The sequence below is a fragment of the Mastomys coucha genome, unplaced genomic scaffold (genome assembly GCF_008632895.1).
Source record: "Mastomys coucha isolate ucsf_1 unplaced genomic scaffold, UCSF_Mcou_1 pScaffold14, whole genome shotgun sequence".
NCBI lineage: Eukaryota > Metazoa > Chordata > Mammalia > Rodentia > Muridae > Mastomys > Mastomys coucha.
In genome coordinates this window covers 97102812-97122168 of record NW_022196896.1, presented here as the reverse complement: position 1 = coordinate 97122168, position 19357 = coordinate 97102812, and the positions used below count along the sequence as shown (strand labels likewise).

The 19357-nt window shown below is 38.4% G+C and overlaps 1 protein-coding gene across 3 annotated transcripts in view; it reads left to right on the top strand.

Moving 5' to 3' along the window:
* The window catches only part of Bard1 (BRCA1 associated RING domain 1), a 79539-nt gene that overhangs the window by 10115 nt on the left and 50067 nt on the right, over positions 1–19357 (top strand). For all 3 annotated transcript variants that reach the window (XM_031367851.1, XM_031367850.1, XM_031367852.1), the window contains 3 exons: positions 3948–4004; positions 5205–5353; positions 11351–12282. In XM_031367851.1, the coding sequence (XP_031223711.1) occupies positions 3948–4004; positions 5205–5353; positions 11351–12282 (1138 nt within the window). The remainder of the gene's footprint in view (positions 1–3947; positions 4005–5204; positions 5354–11350; positions 12283–19357) is intronic.

Here is a 19357-nt window from a genome sequence, read left to right as displayed (position 1 = left end):
GCCTGGTCTACAGAGTGAGTTCCAGGACAGCCAGGACTATACAGAGAAACCCTGTCTCGAAAAACCAAAAAAAAAAAAGTTTACTTTTGAATGTCAGGAAAGTCTAAATCTTGTCTGTAACTCATGATCATCAGTTTCTTGTGCATTTTTTTAAAGAGATTCTCTGTGTATGCCTTCATATGAGAATGAGGATGCTATACATGAAGTAGCTATGACCTTCCTGGTAAAGAGTTAAGTTGCTTGTGGTCTTCTGCAGTAACAACCTGTGCTGGAATGAGTATTTTTACCATGATTTTAAATGCTTGTGTATGAACATAGTTGACAAAGGCAAAAGCCTGTGAATATATTCTTCATCTCTCATTACTCCTTAGGTCTTTAGCTTGGGTTCAGTTGACTTTTTTACTTCCAGGTTTCTAAGTAGCATATCCCTCATTTCCCCTCATTTCTAGGTTTTTTTTTTTTTTTTTCTTTTTTTTTTAGTTTAGATGCTATTTCCTTACTTCTTATTCTTAAAGCTGAATTTTCTTATTTTCTATTAACCTGCTGTAGGTTACCAGTACATTCAAAGTACAAAGTAATTTTCCACTATTAATTAAGTGCACATTTGAAAGTCCTATGTACTGATTTCTTTTTAAACAATATATATGACATTTTAATTGTATTTCTTTTTCATTTTTTGAGAATTTCAAATAGCTTCAACCAGGGGCCTTTATGGCAGCAAAACTGGTTTACTTTGTAAACCTTTTTCTTTGAGGATTTCATACACGTATACAATGAAAATCATAGTTATCCTCTGCAGTTCCTTCTATATTCTCCCAATTCACCCTGCAACCAACATTGCTTTTAAACGGTTTTTCTCCTTTGAACATACTAAGTTCCATTAGTGTTGCCCTATGTGAATGGGTGGGGGCCCATCCACTGGAACAATGGAAGCCTACCAGTGGCCATCCCCTCAAATCATTCTCTCCCTGGACAACACTCTTGGAGCTTGGGTGATTAAGGCTTGAGGCCTGGAATCATGTAGCTCGTCTGCCTGTGCTTTGGCTGTCTTGATCTTGTGTGGGTTTACTGTGTTGTCTCTTATCTCTGGAAGCTTTTAAAAGTTAACCTAGAGGATGTTTGGTGTTTTAACGTTTGATTATTTACAAGTAACCCAACAGAAATTGCTGCAGCTGAAATAATTTGGTTACAGTTGAGTTCATTTAAAATTTTGGTTAGTATCTCTTAGTTGTAAGATAAAAGTTCTTTGCTTCTTGGTATTCTAACTAGAGGCTGGCTGCTCCCTGAAGTCTGTCTCTGACACAGATTAGCTCCACCCCACAGTGTCTGTCTTGTGCCTGCTTGTTCTCCACTTGGCCATCACACTCTCCTCACTGCTCCTTTCCTCTGAACCCACAGACATTCCCCATATCTTTTTTCATTTGTTAACAGCCTCAAGAAATCCAGTCTAGTCCACTAATAAGAAAAGGTCTACTCATCACTTTCCCATAGATGTTATGCCCCTGCTAATTACATGATAGTGTATCATTGCTAGGGTGAAGGGAGAAACTATAAAAAAGATTCCGAATTATCTTAGGATAACTTATATAAGATATCTTAGGAAGGAAATAAGAGGTTTAGAGATGGATTTTAGACATTGAATTCAGCAGTACCAGAGAAAACCAGTAGGCTGTGGGCTGGAGGTGAAGCAGCCAAGGCAGTGCTGAAATAGCCAGGTAGATGTTCTCTAAGAAAGTTAAGATGCACTGGAAGGAGAGGCCCCAGGAAGAAGATGAGGTCAGTGTGAACTCACCGAGAGCTCAAGACGAGGAAGAACCAAAGCACTCGGGGGACCTTCAAGGATGGAACTTTTTAGAGAGCACTTAGTCGAGTTGGGGGAGTTGCTAGAATGGGTGGCAGGTCAAATGCAGTGTTTTTAGGTTGAAGGAGAGGCTACCTGTGCATGCTTACATGTGAGTGACAGGAAGGAGATTCAGATGATGATGGGCACAGGCTTTAAACAGGGAAGATAAGGAAGCTTGACAGCAGCACATCTCAGGATGAAGAGTGGCTGAGGGAGGTCTTCTGAGTCGGAGGAAAGGGTGAGGTTGCAGAACAGGTAGCCAGTGGTCTAGGGGATCACAGGTTCACACCACTTGAGGTGCTTAGGAGCACGGGTAGCCTTGAATAACCATGTAGCCACTGCTATATGTAGCGTTTTATTTCATCATTGTAGAGATACAGAGGTGAATACTGCTTTTCAAAGACATTTCTTTCTCTCCCTTTTTTATTTTGGATAGAGTCTCATTATTTTAGGCCTGGAACTCTTTATATAGCGCAAGGTATCCTTAAACTGAGGATCCTTCTGCTTTCTGAGTGTAGGGAAATTAGGTGAGCACCACCACACCAACCTTTCTTCTGTCTTTACTGTGGAATCCAGAGCCTGGACAAACACGGTAGGGAGCCCTGGGGTCTGCACAGCTTTATGAACTTGCATTCATGAGTATTTTGGGAGATCAGCAGTAAAGGTGGCTCTGAGTCATTAAGCTTTGTAGTCTGGGCTGAATAGTGAGTCCTAGGAATTACAAGGATGGTCAGTATTCATTCTAGACTGAGAGCAGTTGGGTTTGGCCATGATGTTGCAACAGGAGATACACAGAAAGGTGTAAGAGGTTCATGTTGTAAGGGAGCAAGTAGAATTTAGTTCTTAGTTATGAAAGAGGAGGTAAGGGTTGACCTATTAGTTCATGAAATAAAAGTTTTAGGAGCCAGATATTGTTTACAATCATCATATTGCCAAAGTCACCAAACTTATATTTTGTCAATTTATCCCATGTAGTATTGTCAAAAAAAGGTTTTGTGAGTTTTTGAAAGTAATGGGTTTTGTAATGTCAGTGAGCAGCATTTTTAATAGCTTGAGAATAACGGGGCTATGTACTCTCTTCTTAGCCTCTTCCTGAAAGCTCAATTTTACTTTAATGTTTGTGTCTATTAAAATGTGCACTGTGAAACTTTTGATCTTTCCAGAAATGTGGAGAGCTGTTTTTTACTGATATGTGGCTTGTGTGCAAAGGTAATTGGATAATAATGGTGTAAACACCTACAGGTCCTGGGGTTGGTATAATAAGCCAAGTGCAGGAAGTGGTCATCCTTTGAAAGCTTTACTTATGTGCTATGCTCTTGATGCAACACCCTCTCTGAGAGTCAGGGCTTAATGAATGTATATTAGTAAGAGCCCTTGCTTGCACAGGACATCCAGATGGTGCAGGCATTTTGACGGACAGTACCAGGGCGCTTTCACTTTTACTATTGAATCTTCTTTCGTCTGCAGATTGCCAGCTTGATTTGTACCTGCAGTTGCTTAAAGAACAAGACCATCAATTGGTTGTGTATTGAAAGAATGGTCATATTTGGTGAAAACTTCTGTAAATGGTATATGGCTCCTTAATAGCGAGAAACAATGAAGTTTGCTTGGTTTTTGTTTTTAAATGGGAACCCATGGGTTATCATGGTCAAGATATCCTGGCGCCCTAGTTTTTTGGGAAAGTTCTGATTTGTACCCCTTGCTCAACATTCTATACAGCTAGTCACTCCTCTTTATTCTGAGAAATTCTCTCTCATTTGGATGGTAGGCCACATTTTCAGATTTATGAATTTCATTTCAAGTCACTCAGGAAAGTATACCTTAGCCGTTGAAGGAAGTTTGGAGGTGCTTGAGCACTCGCTCCTTTTTCTAACCTCCTAACAAATACATCATAAAAGGCGCTAAAACATGTGCTGAGAATTTTTATTTGAATTCAGCAAGATGTCCATGGGGCATATAACCAGCAGAATCAAAGCCTTTGGAATAAAAGTAGCCTTAATATTTTCTGGTTTGATAAAGAGAAACAGGTAGTGTTGGGTCTTGGATTTGTAAACTACTGGGCATGAAGTATCTAACATGCTTATCTCTTCCTTTCTTCAATCAGTGCTAATATTCTGAAGGAGCCCGTGTGCTTAGGAGGATGTGAGCACATCTTCTGTAGGTGAGCTGTTCGAGCTTGATATATACTATGATGTAGTTGTGATGTCTGTATGTTATCTTGGGTTGATCCTCATTCCTGTTTCCATTTTCAAATAAGAAATAAAGCTCAGAGGATAGCATAAGCAGCTCTGCTAAGTTCTTGGAAAAGGAAAAATGCCTTTGACATAGTTCAGATGGGTCCTCTTAAATCTGGTTTGGATGACTGACCTAATAATTTTTCATCATTTATTGAAATTTCCAACCATGAGAGACTTGAGAGAGTAGACATTTATTGCTGTAGATAAGAAGGCCAGAAAGTCAAGTTCTGATACACATTGACAGAGTTTGTTCCTTCTAAAGACTCGGGGGATTTGTTCTCACCAAGTTTCTTGTGGCCCTGTTAGTGAGGTTTTCCATGGTGGTGACAACATCTGATTTAAAGAGTTGATGGGCATTTGTTAGTCACCTTTTTGGTCACTGTGACAGAATACCTGACATAAACCATTTGAGCTCAGAGTTCCACAGGCTTCAGTTATAGTGGTTGGCTTTGGCAAATTGGATGCTTAAACACTAATTTTGCTTCTTGGGGCCAAGGGCAGGAAGTGTTCATCCTTCAAAGGCCTTGTGACAGAGGACACCTTGGAGGTAGGAACATGTGGAGGTAGATGTTTTGTCATGGCATGCAGGAAACAGACTGGGGATTTGGCACTAGGCATAAACTTCAAAGGCCTACTTGTAGTGACTTTTCTAGCTGGAACCCACCTCCTAAAGTCCTACCTCCCCAAATAGCACTACTTAGTTGAGGGCCAAGTGTAACAGTGAGTCTGTCAGGGACACTTGTAATTTTGTATGTTCCTGTCACAGGCTCTAAAGCACTCATTTGAGATTCACCCCATATATATAGGGAGAAGAATTTAATTTAGTGCACAGATTTAGAGGTTTCTGGTTTACGTTCCATTATTCTGAAGCTATATTTGCTCACATCTCTTTCTCCTTATGCTCTTAGGAGCCAAAGATTTGTTTGTTGGGAAAAATTAGGCAGATTGTCATGCTAAATGTCTCTATGAAGTAAATTGATGAGATTTTACATATATGTCCATATCATATTATCAGAGCACACTGTTTTACTATTCTATGTAAGACAACCTATGTTTTCCTGCTGTTTATGCTCCTTAGTGTTTGGAGTTCAGATTCTGCTGAATTTTCTTTTAATTTTTTTAAGTGATTGTATAAGTGACTGTGTTGGATCAGGATGCCCAGTGTGTGACACCCCAGCCTGGATCCTAGACCTCAAGATAAATAGACAGTTGGACAGCATGATCCAGCTTTATAGTAAGCTTCAAAATTTGCTACATGACAATAAAGTTTCAGGTGAGTGATATTCCTTCATTGTTTTGTTAAAGAGTGAACAAATTAATAATGATAATGAGCACATGAAGGAAGAGTGGAAAAAGAATTCTGAATGATATAGTTCACATTTCAAGATTAGTAGTTTTTTAAGTCATTTTGAGAAATGAGGTAATTAAGTCTAAACTTTATAGATGAGGTACTAAGGTCCAAAGGAGTTGACTGCTCTTGCCTGAAGCCTTATGTATAGTTAATATAAGAAGCAAGAGGAATAGAGTTCATTTCTTGATGTCAGTCCAGAGAGGCTTAGGACTTTACACTTGTTGCTTTCTGTAGTTGGGATAATTTCTATAGACTATAGATACTATAGTGGTTTTATTTATAACAGTGCTTAGTTCACTTTGGTACACTGTTAGAAGATAGAATACAATACTCTTGTAAGGGTCACTTTTTTTTTTTTAAAGGTTTATTATTATACACAGTACACTGTAGCTGTCCTCAGACTCGCCAGAAGAGAGCATCAGATTTCATTATGGGTGTTGCACCATGTGGCTGCTGGGATTTGAACTCAGGACCTTCGGAAGAGCAGTCAGTGCTCTTACCTACTGAGCCATCTCACCAGCCCAGGATCACTTTCTAGACTGAATTAATTAGGTGTATATTTTGAAAGAGCAGAAATCTAACACTCATTTTCTTTTCTATCTAAATGGGGGTTAATGTTTTTCAAATTGTTCTTAGACTCTGCTTATTAACTATATATCTTTTGCATTGTGAGTTCTGCTGAGAACTAATTGGCTGTGAAAAGAAAGTAAAGTGTTTTGAATTTTCATAATTGGATGTTGGAGTTGTCTTTTTATTGACCAAATCATATTATTTTAGCATGTGTTTATAGGAGACCTGTCTGGCAGGATGCCATGAGAAATTGATAATGACAATATAAAATTGTTGGCTTTGTGTTTTTAAGTTTTTTGTTCTTTGGAATTTGATGCAATATTGTAACTGTCAGCTACTAGTAAAGTTGATTGAACAAAATTAAATCAAGACAAATGCTTTTAAGTATTATTGACACTGGTTGTATTTTTAAGAATGTAAGTCATAGTTAACCTTTGTTTACATTGAGTTATCTGATCTTTGTGCTAGTCTCCATTTTTAATGATAAAATATGTTATACTAGTAATATGACTTATAGAATACAAGTATATATATATTTTATAAAGGACTTACCTTAAAAGGTTTTTTCTTTTTTCTTTTTTTTTTTTGTATTTTTGAGACAGGGTTTCTCTGTGTATCCCTGGCTGTCCTGGAACTCAGTCTGTAGACCAGGCTGGCCCTGAACTCAGAAATCCGCCTGCCTCTGGCTCCCAAGTGCTAGGATTAAAGGCGTGTGCCACTACCGCCCAGCTACCTTAAAAGTATTTTAAAAGTCTCAAGAATGCATTGATTTCATAACCGACAGCTTGGTATTAGATAACCACTTGGGAGACACTTCTCCAGCTTCTGGCATTCCTTAGTTTCCTGCAGTTCTTTATTTAGGATTGAGGCTCAGAACCCTTTTGTGCTAGCATGTCTATTGGTGTCATTTGTTAGAGGTCTTGCTTAGGCGGCTATGATATATAAATATATATGTACATATATGTACACGCACATGTATATATGTACATAACTTATATATGTATAAAAACTCCATGTCTGTTGAGTAACAGCAAAAAGAGTCCATGACTTTGAAAGAAAGCAGGGTGGGAGGGTAAGTAGGAGGGGTTGGAGGGAGGAAAGAGAAAGGAGTAAATGATATAATTATGACTTGGAGGAATAAAAAAGTATAATACAATTGTAAAAAGATTATAAAAATGAATGTATTGAGGGGCTAGAAATGGCTCAGCAGGTCAAGAGCTCTTACTACTCTGGCAGAGGCCCTGCGTGCCGTTTCCTAGTGTTCAGGTCAGGCAGTTGGCTCTTTCTACACCTCCATATCCAGAAAGAAGGTCTAACTCCTGGCTTCCGTAGGCACCTAACACGTGCACGTAACATAGTGATAAAAGTAAACCCTCAAAAAGGAAAAAGGCTGCATTGGGGAGAAAAATGTCATTAGTTCACCTGAATGCTTTTCTTCCTTAAGATCAGAGTCTGATGGTGTGTATTTGGTGGTTGAAAAGATTGTGTATATGATCTAGTCAGCCTCGGTTCACCCCACATATGTCCTAAGTTGACACAGTGATGCTTAGTCAAGGTCCATGTGTCCTTGGCAGTGTCAAAGTTGGGAATGCAGAGGAACCAATGTGTCATTTAATTATTTGTACAGTATGAACAGTACATCTCTGGAAGTTGCTTTCATTTGATTCTGTAGGTATGTTTGATTGTTAAGATTATTGGCCAAACACTGAAATGTGGGGTCTACTTTTCAGAGTCATAATTTCTTAACTTGACTCATCTCCAGTTAGTATGGAATAGTGTGCTGAGTCATTGCAGATGCTCTAACAGAGCGTGACAAACTGGGCAGCTCAAGTAAAAGAACCTGTCTCAGTTCTGGAGGCTTGACATTTGAGCTTCAGGAGTGTCCTCTTGGAGATCTGTGGCCTGTATTCATGTTCACCTCATGTCCTCAGGTTCCATTAGAGCATCCACACCACTGCAGCTTCATCTTGGATGAGTCTGTCTAATTTAGACTTTAATTAAGATTACATTTGGAGTACCAGGTATTAGTTATGGTTTCAGCGTATAGACTTAAGGAGTAGAAGGAAGTTCACAGTTTAATGCATAAATAAATTATTTGACATTTTTAATAGTGATAGAATGGGAGGAAGGTTGAGTAACTTTGTAAGCTAATTGCCATCTGTTATGGCTCACTAGGCTGTTAGGTACCTTGGGGGTACAAAAAGGAATAAGACTAGAAATTTACTGTAGTGAGTGGAGGGCGTTGTATTTTATAGACAGTGGAAAAACTAAATTTCAAATAAGATTCAGGGTAGGACCTGAGCCCTTTTGGAATATGTTCTGTTTTCCTATTTTAACATTTGTTGGGGGGAGGGCGGTTGGTAGGTATTGCGTTTCTTAAATTAAGTTGTATAAAAATTTGAAGTGTGGGACTGGAGTTCAGATCCCATCACTTGCACTGGATGCTGAGCATGCTGCACACACCTGAGACTGCACAGAAATGTTAGAGAAATTTATTGAATATACCCACTCAGATACCTCTGTTTTCATGGTACAAGTTTTTTGTTTCTTGTCTTGTTTTTTCTAAAGTCACATCATCATCAACTTTCCTTCTAAAAGCCTTCTCAAAACAAGCCAGCTTTGAAGGGTGTTTGACTTTTCAGTTTTCAGGGTGGTTCCTGGAGTCGTTCCCTTTGTTTCTTTATAGTTTATTTAGTACATGTAATGAGGGCCTGTTCTAAAACCAAATTTAAATAGTAGAAGGTGAAATTTTTTTTTTTTCCGAGACAGGGTTTCTCTGTGTAGCCCTGGCTGTCCTGGCACTCCCTTTGTAGACCATGCTGGCCTCGAACTCAGAAATCCACCTGCCTCTGCCTCCCAAGAGCTGGGATTAAAGGCGTGCGCCACCACTGCCCAGCGAAGGTGAAATGTTTTATCAGTAGAAGTAACCAGAAATTGGGAACAGCTGAGGGTTGCTCTTCCTTGTAGTAAGAACATGATCTCACCTTAATTAAGATAAGGCCTTGAGACTGAGTGATTCCTGAAGCCTGACTAACTCCAAATGACTGTTAAGTACTTACATGGAAAATGATGAACCAAGTGGAGGGTCAGCAGTTCTCACAGCTTTTCTATCTTTAAACAAAAACTTGTAGTACATAATTTATCTTCCAAATGAACCTTGTTACTTGCATTTACTATAAACTATATAATTACTATAATTAAGGTGGGTAATTAGGAAGAGCTTGTCAGCTCATGGACATGGTACATGGTATATTGGAGATGAAGCCGATTTATAGGAAAACGTGCTTAGATGAACTTCTAACATTTCACATATTTTCCTTGGTTCAGTGTACTTTAAAGAGAAGAGGTTGCCATATTTTTCTGATGGCCATTTATGGTTAATTTTACCTTATTCTTTATAACAATCTTTTTTCTACTAATAGAGGTAAGTTTAAAGTTTCTATTTTCCCGTTGAACCTATCATATTAAACAGCCCTTGCAGGTGCTGGTCACGTTTGTGGATCGTGTCGGAGCTGGTGACATTAAAATAAAGAACCTTGATTATGCTTTCATAGATCACAATTTGCATTTTTCTTTTCTAGTTTTGGGAGAGATGCTGATCCTTTTAAAGTGATTACTTACTGTTTCATATATGTTATGACTTCTTATAATGGATGAAGATGAATATTTGGATAGCCATGGAGCTGTTGTTATTTTAAATACATTTAAAAGCATTTTAACTTATTTTAACTTACAGAATAATTAGTCTTCAGGTGTTAATGTCACACAGATGGTATACAGAGTACCTCCCTTTGATTTATTTATTTTTTTTAAATAAGGAGCTAGCTAGTCAGATTTTTCAACTTCTGTTGTGTAACTTATAATAGAGAATAATTTAGAAAGCACAATGTACATCATTATAATCCTTTGATGTAGATTAATGATAGGGAAATCACATTTTCTAATTGCTTCTCTTTTCTATGCTTATTATTAAATTTTGAGGAAAAAAAACCACCTTGATTACACTGCTCCTTAGTAACACATATATCTCTGTTCCTTGAATTTCATAGTATATTCCAAAATATTTAAATTCAGAGAGTAAGATTTTTTTTTTAAATGTCATCATTAAGAAATTTGCTATGCAGAGGCAGGACCAATGTTTTTCTTCTTGAAATGAATATGATAATTTATCAAGCGTAGAAGCATTCATCCATAAAACAGTTGTAGCTGTTAATAATGTGATTTATGTTCTAGCAACTGAGTTGTTTTCCTTTTCAGTTTTATCTTAGATATGGTGCATAAAACCCAGAATTTACAGTTATTGTTTGTGGTTATCCTTCTTAGTTAGACCAAGTGCTGTGATTAAAATCTCCAGGCAAAGGCGTTAGTGCACGATAGTCAATAAAATGATTGCATGCATATAAATTACATAGTTGTTCACTCATTATTTGCTCTTCTATAAGTTAGGGAACATGCTGCTGGTGTTGAAATTTTTTTTTTTTTAAGACTTTAGGTTTTTAGTTGATTGACTGTGTTATCACTGTGTAAATTTTCTTTAGCTGCCCAGTTCTACTTTTTATTATAAACATGGAGAAATCAAGATTTGTCTTGTTTTTCATTGAAAATGTCATCATCTGCATTTAAAATAATAAATTAAAACCAAATACAACTTTTCACAGACGACTTGAGGATTAACCTTTAAGTCTTTGTAATCCTGAGACCTTCTTAAGAAGCAATCCCTGGTAACATTTCATTTTGACCTTTCTCTATTCTCAAGATTGTATCACAAGTGGCTTGGTTTTGAAATCTACTTATCACTGCAGAGGAAAGACTTTGAATTTAGACGTCTAGTCTCTTTGTGAATGGACATCTCATTCTTAGGATTTTCGAGATTCTGTCTCAGTAACACTGTAGACCATGGATCTCTCTGCAGCCCCACTTCAATGGCTTTGGGGAATCGCTTGTGTTCAGTTACATAGCTCTGCTTGTAGCTGGCCTTCTGTTTACTGTCCATTGCACTCACTGTAGTCCCAAGTCACCAGGACAAAGTGGCTTTTTAAGAGTATAGTCCAAGTGCTGTTATTGCTAGGCAGGGTCATGTGTGACATTCCTGGGGGTTGGAAACTATTTACTTATTTCCCATTTCCTCTTCCTTACCTAGGGTGCTTTTTACCTGGTATCTATCTATGTTTGTAAGATGGAGGTGAGATAAGAGACAAAGGAAGCAATTCTAGGCATTTAGGAATTGGTGGTCGAGCAGTAGAGGAATAAAACCTAACAGTCCTTAGAGAACAGAAAGTCGAATTCATCGGTAGCTCAAGGTGAAGAAATTAATCCTCATAGCATGTTTCTTTTTCTTTTTTCTATCAGATTCAAAAGATGACACCTCTAGGGCAAGTTTATTTGGTGATGCAGAAAGGAAGAATAATAAAATAAAAATGTGGTTTAGTCCTCGAAGTAAGAAGATTAGATGTGTTGTGAATAAAGCGTCAGAACAAACGAAGCCTCAGAAGGCAAAGGATGGCCAAGCCCAGGAAGTCTCAGTGTATAACTTTGTTTCTGCAACTCCCCCTGTAGTTGTTTCTAAGAGGGCTAAAGCAGCTTCTAGAACATCTGTGAAAAAGCATCCGAAGAAGTCGGTAGCTAAGGTCAACCGGGAGGAGGATTTCAGGCCAGAAACAAAGGGTAGATTTGATTCCAACGAGGAGCTGAAGGAAGAGAAGGTTGTCTCCTATAGCCAAATGCCAGTTATGGAGAGTTCACGGGTAAATGGCGAAATAGACTTATTAGCAAGTGGCTCTGTAGAATCTGAATGTTCTGGAAGCTTGACTGAAGTCTCTTTACCGTTGGCTGAGCATATAGTGTCTCCAGACACTGTGAACGACAGTGAAGAGACTCCGGAGAAGAAGGTCTGTGTCAAAGATCTTCGTTCTGTAGGGAGTAATGGAAATCGTAAAGGCAGCCACAGACCTCCCACTTCTACTTCTAAGAATTGTGGGAACAACATTCCAAGGATCAGCAGAGACATTGGTGAGCCCACGTTGCTTGCAGAAAACGTAGTGTTGGTTGACTGTTCCTCACTGCCTTCAGGCCGACTTCAGGTTGATGTCACACTCAGGAGAAAGAGTAACGCATCAGATGACTCCCTTAGCCTTTCACCGGGCACACCCCCACCTCTGGTGAACAATTCAACTCACAAACGAATGATGTCAAGCCCCTCCACAGTGAAGCTGTCTTCTGGTATTCCAACTCAGAAAAGAAATCATAGAGGAGAGACTTTACTTCATATTGCTTCTATTAAGGTAGGCTGCCTACTCTGAACTAAGTCTTGGAATGAGACCAGATTTGTTGGGTCTTACTGTAACAAATACTTGAGATAATAAGAGTACAAACTTAGTTTATCTCACAGAATTAGAAATTTCAGTTTGTGTACAATAGGTTCTGTTGCTTTGAATTTGTGGAACAAAGCTGTATGTGTTCCCCTCCTTCCACTGCCCTATCCATGAGAAGAAAGAGGGAATAAGGAAGAGGTGAGATCCCATTCCCTCTTCATGTCTAGTGACTTGAAAACCTTAATGAAGAAGATGGAGGTGAGAGGCTATGGTAATGGATCCATGCCATTAGCCACATCCTCGACTCTTAGAGCAAGTCAGATATTTGGAGTTAACTCTGGGTATGCTTCAGTTGATTTCTCTTAAGCCTGACTCAGAAAATTAATAGTTTTGGTCATTCTTGTCATATATATGAAATATGTATATGTACACATAAGCTATTATAATGTGGTTAATGCTTCCTAGATTTATCTAGTTAATTATTATGCTTCATTCAGTTTTCTATTAGTAAGATTGTAGTCTAATGTAGTTTCTATGTCTCTCCTTCTGGAAATTTTCAGACTTCAAACTAAGCATTCCCTTAATTTGGTAGAGAATATTATTCTAACTATAAGAAAAATTTACTTTTATTAATGAAGATCTTTACCTAGCGTCTAGACCAGGGCTTAATAAACTCTTAGGGGGGTTGCTAGAGAAAATGTTCTTGATTTTACAAACTATATAGTATGTGCCATATATTATTCTGGAGCAGAAATATCCATAGACAACAAGTAAACCAATTAAAACTTGACGTGCAAATTCAGGTGGCTCCTAGGCATGGAAAAAAGCCAAAGTAGAACAGATAGGAAAATTGTGGCATGATGGTGTCCTGGTGACTTTTCTTCATTGATATGTTCATAGTTGCTTTGTGTAAGTTTTTCTCAATTGGCCCTCTCCTTGAAAAGTCTTGCCCAAAGTAAAGTTGCCTGTTTTGTTTTCTTGAACCTAATTATGTGATATTGTTATTTTTATTAGTTGACTTATTCTTATTTGCTACATTTAAATATACATTGATTTCTATTGTTTTTTAAACTTAATTAACAATCATGTTCTTTTAAAGTTTTATTGTGAGCCGAATGTGTATTCTCACCTATTTGATTTTTTGTTTGTTTTTACAATTCTGTGAAACACACAGGGCCTTACTCAGGCACTCTACCAAGGAGTTGAGCTTTCAGCTTGTGTTTGAACTTGATAGGTACGGGAGGAAAAAAATATCAGTGGTTTTATCATCGTTACCTTTTAGAAATAGTTTTCATTTAATTCTCACCTTAGTTTATCCATTTATAGCAAGAATGAATTATTTGGATATCTGAGGAAGCCAAACACTATAGTTCTGCAGTCTTGTTTTAGCTGTGTGTCCACTTACTTCAGAAAAAGATTTGTGTGGGCCTTACTATTACAGCTACCATAAAATGGAGCAAGGAGCAGGGACAGGCGTTTCTTGGCACAGTGAATTCAGATTTGGTGACCTTTAAGGCAGCCAAACCAATGAAAGGGAAGCAGGTCCAGAAGGAAGTCCAGGGTGCTGCTGTGCTTGCTGCTTTTCTCTAAAGCACATGGGTGGATTTGCAGCTGCCACAGTTCATGGTACTTGTGATGGTTGCTCTTGATTGGTGCCCTTTTTGGAGCCTGGTCAGAGTATTATTGTGAATTAATTGAAGGACAACTTGGATTATGTAGCTAGTTCAAGATTAGCCAGAGCACAAAACAAACACTTCCGCAATCACTCTACTTCCAATACCAATGTCTCTCTTAGTCACTGTTCTGTTGCTGTGAAGAGACATCATGACGAAGACAGTTCCTGTAAAAGCAAACACTTATTTGGGGGCATATTTACAGTTTCAGAGTTTTAGTCCATAATTATCATGGCAGGAAGCAGACAGACACAGTGCTAGAGGAGTAGTTTGAGAGCTTTACTTTGAGAACCACAGGCATCAGAAAGAGACAGACACAGAGAAAAACAGAGGCAGAGAATATGAGCCTATTGGAGCCTTTTTTATTTAAACTGTCACACATTTTACTCCCTGGTCCACATAGACTTGTCATATCACAATGTAAAGTGAGTTCAGTCCAATTTCAAATGTCCCCATTGTCTTCAGTCTCAACACTGTTTAAAAGTTCAGGATTCTTTTCTGAGACTCAAGGCAATCTCTGAACTGTAATCCCCTGTAAAATCAGTTTCAAAAACTAGATCACATACTACCAACATACATTGTCCCCATTTCAATGGGGAGAGATGGGGGCACAGTGAAGGAATATTGGACCAAAGCATCACTGAAACCCAGCAGAGGAGACTCCACATTCTGAATCTCCGTGTCCTATGTCAGGGCGCTCTTCAGATCTCCAACTCCTTTTAGCTTTGTTGACTGTAACACACTTCCCTATCTTGGACTGGCTCCATACTCAATCTGCAGCTCTCCTTGCCAGATGTCACTATACCTTCCACTTGGGGTCTTCAATTCAATCCGGGCTTCTTGCAATGACTTCCCTAGGATTGCATGCCCAGTCTGCCACATGCCCAGCCTCAAAGGCTCTCCTTAAATGGAGGAGGAAGATTCCACAACACCTTGACCCTAAAGCCAGAACTTTGTGGCCAATGCTGTCAAGTTCTGCTACCTGAAATGTAACCCTCTTTATGACATATTTGCATAATCTTTGTCTTGATAATTTCTAGGCTGAGGAAATCCCTCAGGTTTATTCCTTCACAGGTTGCAGGATTAAGGTGTATGGTATTTCATCCTTAGATCACTACTCCCTTTATTCCATTGAGCATCAAGCCTTTAACACTTTAACCCTTTTTGGGCACCAGACTTGGCTCCAGGTTACATTTCCTGGCACTGTTTTCTCCTCAAACTGCGTTGTATACTTGTCTTTGCTTCACTTGTAGGTCTGTATAATAGTGACCACAAATAACCACACAAGGAGTCAATACAAGGCTATCCAGAAATCTCTGCTTGTGCCATTAATCCAAAACTCTTCATTTTAGCCCCTTGCAATTTTTTAGGACAGGAACAGAAAGCAGCCATATTCTTTGCCTGTATATCACAACAATATGGCCAGCCAAACACTAGTATTCTTTTGTGAAACCTTTCAAGCTGGCCCCCCACATTTCCTATCACCCTCAGCATGGTCATCCATAATCCTGCTCAGATGGCCTATTAAGCAATGCTTAAAGCATTCACCGATTTTCTAGTCCAAAGTCCCAAAGTCTTCCATATTCCTCCAAACAACAACATGGTCAGGTCTGTCACAGCAATACCCCAGTCCCCAGTAGAACCTTCTGTTTTAGAGACACCTATGGTATTAACAGAGCACACCTCTGTGTGTCTATGAGACAGATAAGAAGGTCTCTGACCTAAAGAATGGTCAGTCTATTGGATAATTCAGTCTTTAAAGGATGTGGGTCATTGCAGACATATCTTATACTAGCCTTTTTTCTGTTACTTCTGCTCCACTCTGCCTTCTAGTTGCCATGATATGAATTGCTCTATGCTACCTCTGAGCCACAGTGGACCAAAGCCTCAAGGGCAAAATAAACCTTTTTTCCTATAAGTTGTTTCTGTAAGGTATTTGGTCACAGTGTCGCAGAAGTAAGCAACACAGAATCGATTGATTGCCCTTCCAGAGGTAGGATTCCTGAGAAGTGTAAGAGTCTGGCATTCTGTGTTGTTATGCAGACATAATAGATGCTAATATGTCAACTTGAAGGCAAGGTGCTGAGAATCTAATTCTGAGTTGAGTAGACAGTCAGTCACTGAGAGGCTCTGCTTCAGAGTATGGCTTTGAAACGCATACTTCCAGTCAGTCCTTTTATATTGTATGTGAAGTCATGGTATTTTGTTTCCTTCATGCTAGAGAAAGTAAAAGAAAGATACACAAGCAAACTGGGATCTGTGATATGTTCAAGATTTTATTTCTGGAACATCACGTGGAGTCAGCATCTGGCTCCTTCAGTTGGTCCCCCACCTCTGCTTTTGTAATACTAGTAACTTTCTGTAGTGTTGAGTTCTTAGGATTTTTTATTTATGAAATTACTTTTGTCTGTAAATTCTAAGAAGCCAAAGAACTGTTTACCATATTGCAGAACTCCCATTTGTAAAGGTCATTTTGCTTTCTCTTTTAAAAATGACATCTGTCTTAGGCTTTCATTACTGTGAAGAAATGCTATGACCACAACTCTTAAAAAGGAAAACATTTAATAAGGGGCTAGCTTATAGTTTCACAGCTTTAGTGCATTATCATTATGGCAGGAAGCTGGAGAACTTTGTCACTCTGAGCCTACCCTGAGCTTAGGAGACCTCAAAGGCCCACAGTGACACATTCCATCCAAGGAGGTCTTGCCTCCTGGTATTGCCACTCCCTATGGGCCAGGCATTCAAACCCACAACATCTAATTGCTGAATGGGGTAAAGTTCTAATTATCTGGTCACAGCTGGTGTTAATGGGACACTTAGCGATGATGACTAAGTAAATTTTATGGTACTTAATTGTAATGTCTTCTTTTTATGAAGTTTTTTTAGTGGTGTTTTTAGGAGCCAGTCTTTTAATAAAGGAAAGGAAATTTGTGTGCTTTTAGAAACTTGTATGTTGCTGGAATATGCACATATTTACAGTATGTGAGACCATGTGAAGAATCTTTCTTTTTACTACAAAGTTGCAGATATACAAATCCACTTGGGCACACACTCCTTTCTTTTGGGGCCTTTAAAGTATTTCTTGAAAACACTAAAAGCATTTAAAATTTTTTATAAGTCTTCTTAAATACTTTCTTCAAATGATTTTTTTTTCATGGCTTTAAGGAAATCTCAATTCTTTTAAGTTGTAAGGAATGAGAGAGTGCTTCTACTAAAGAAAAATAATTCACTTAGAGAAGAAAGTAATTTAAAGCAACAAGAAGCAGAAGTTAATTTATTTCCTGGAAACTTTATATCAGTGCAAACTCACCCAGTCACTGCGGACACCTCCTCATTATCATAATTTTATTTATGTGCATGACATTACATTCACATGATGTAGAAAGATGAAAATAAGACAAACTTTTTAGTATTAGGGAGAAGAAAGCAGCTTGGGTCTAAAGAGCTAGCAGTTTGCTAATCAGCTGTATGTTTAGGGCTAGACTATTAATAGAGCCCTACCTTTGATGATACTCAAAAGTGACATGAAAGCAAAGCAGGGAGCCTAGGAAACAGAGTCAGTCTGTTCATGTCTCTACTGCTGCCACTCGGCTGGTCCCTGTTGACATTCATGTGTGACTTCTGCTATCTTGTTTTTTTGTTTTTTGTTTTGTTTTTTTAAATCTCAAAAGAGCTGGTTTTATTTTGCTTGCCATTACTGATAACAATTTTAGGAGAGTTTTACAAACTTCATCCCACTGTATAAATACAATAATTTCTGAGCCAATTGATAATGATAAAAGCTGCCCACCTAGATTAGACAATTTGTCCCAATTATTCTATCCTTTAGGATATCATGTCTACTTGTGACTATTTAAAGCCACACTGGTTCTGAATCATCTTGCTTTTTCCCTCTCCTTCCTCTGCCCTCTCTGTCTCTGCAACCCTTAGCTCCGCCTCCTTTTTCCCTGTCCAACCACAGGCCTCCTGCTGCACTAATATTTTAATGTAATTGGACAGGGAAAATCCTGCCACACTTTCCATAACTCTTTAAGTTGCTTTTAAAAGGAGTTGATTGTTTTGTAGCTAGAGTCTTTTTTTTTTTAAAAGGCTTTAAGGGTTAACCAATACTTGAGTATGTAATCAAGCATGGTAGATGAATGCCAGATCCTTCCACCCACATTGGTGGGGAATGCATATGATACAGAGTCTTCAGTGTTTTGTAGTTTGGAAACTGTGTTTCTGGGCAAAGGAATAGAAACTAGGGTCGGGGTGTTAGAAGGTGGTGGAGGACAAGCTTTTGGTAGCAAGCACAGAATTTTGAGAAGAGAAATTATGCAAGCCCAATATCCAGCTTTATCTCCTTTGCCAAGTATCACTTTGTTAAAGGCTAGCAGCAGAGGGAATTTTACATCTTCCTTCAATTCACTCACCTATCTTAAGATTTACTTAGATAAAGACACAGAAAACACGCAAGGCTCAGAATCGGAAGGAGACTTAATTTTCATGTCATTTAAGAATTGAAAGTGTCTTAACTTGAAGGAAGAAATATTGTCTCATCTTAACTTACTTAATTGTCAATATCTTGTTCATCTCCTTTGAAAGCAGGCTCTGATGGTACAATAAAATGACTGCTGCTCCTTTCCTTCTTTCCCTCCCTGGTCTGAGCCACTGTTGAAAGTTACTACCTGAGGCTCTAGAGGAGCATGGAAGCCTATTCAGCTAGTGAGAAGGGCGTGTAAAGAATACCATGGACTTGATGGAAGCTATATTTCCTACCATTCAGTTAGCTGATAATGGGTAATGGTTTTAGTTTCCAAGCAGAGGGTAAAAATTAAATGCTGATTTGGAGTGTTGTTCGACTGCTTCTCTCAATCCCTTTCCTGGCATTTTAAACCACAACTGCTTCTGCCACGAAGATACCTTTGGTACAAATAAAGTGAATATAAACTTAAATTAGTGACTTAGGGTAAATAGAGTAATTGCCAACAAAACAGTAAGTACTTTTTGGCAGTTTTAACATTGATTTCATTGGCTAACTTGTTGGCTGTAAACAGCTTTGTTTATTTTAAGGCTCAGAAATTATTTTGATATATGTTCAAAATGGCATTTTTGCAAATGAAGTGAAGACTTGAAATTTAGGATAGGCTTTGATTTCATTTTGTATCTTGAACTGTGTTTCGACTATGGACTGCTAGAAATTCAAGTACAGACCAAACGACTTGGCATCTCAGGACTTTAGAGACAGATAACATTTCTTGGCTCATGAGCAGTAGTCAGCATGTAAAGGGAAAGATATTTTTTGACTTGAAGAAGACAGAATTTTTATAATAGCCCCAGGAGCCTCATTTCATTCATGATATATTTTAATGTCCTTTATTTTTTTTTTTTTT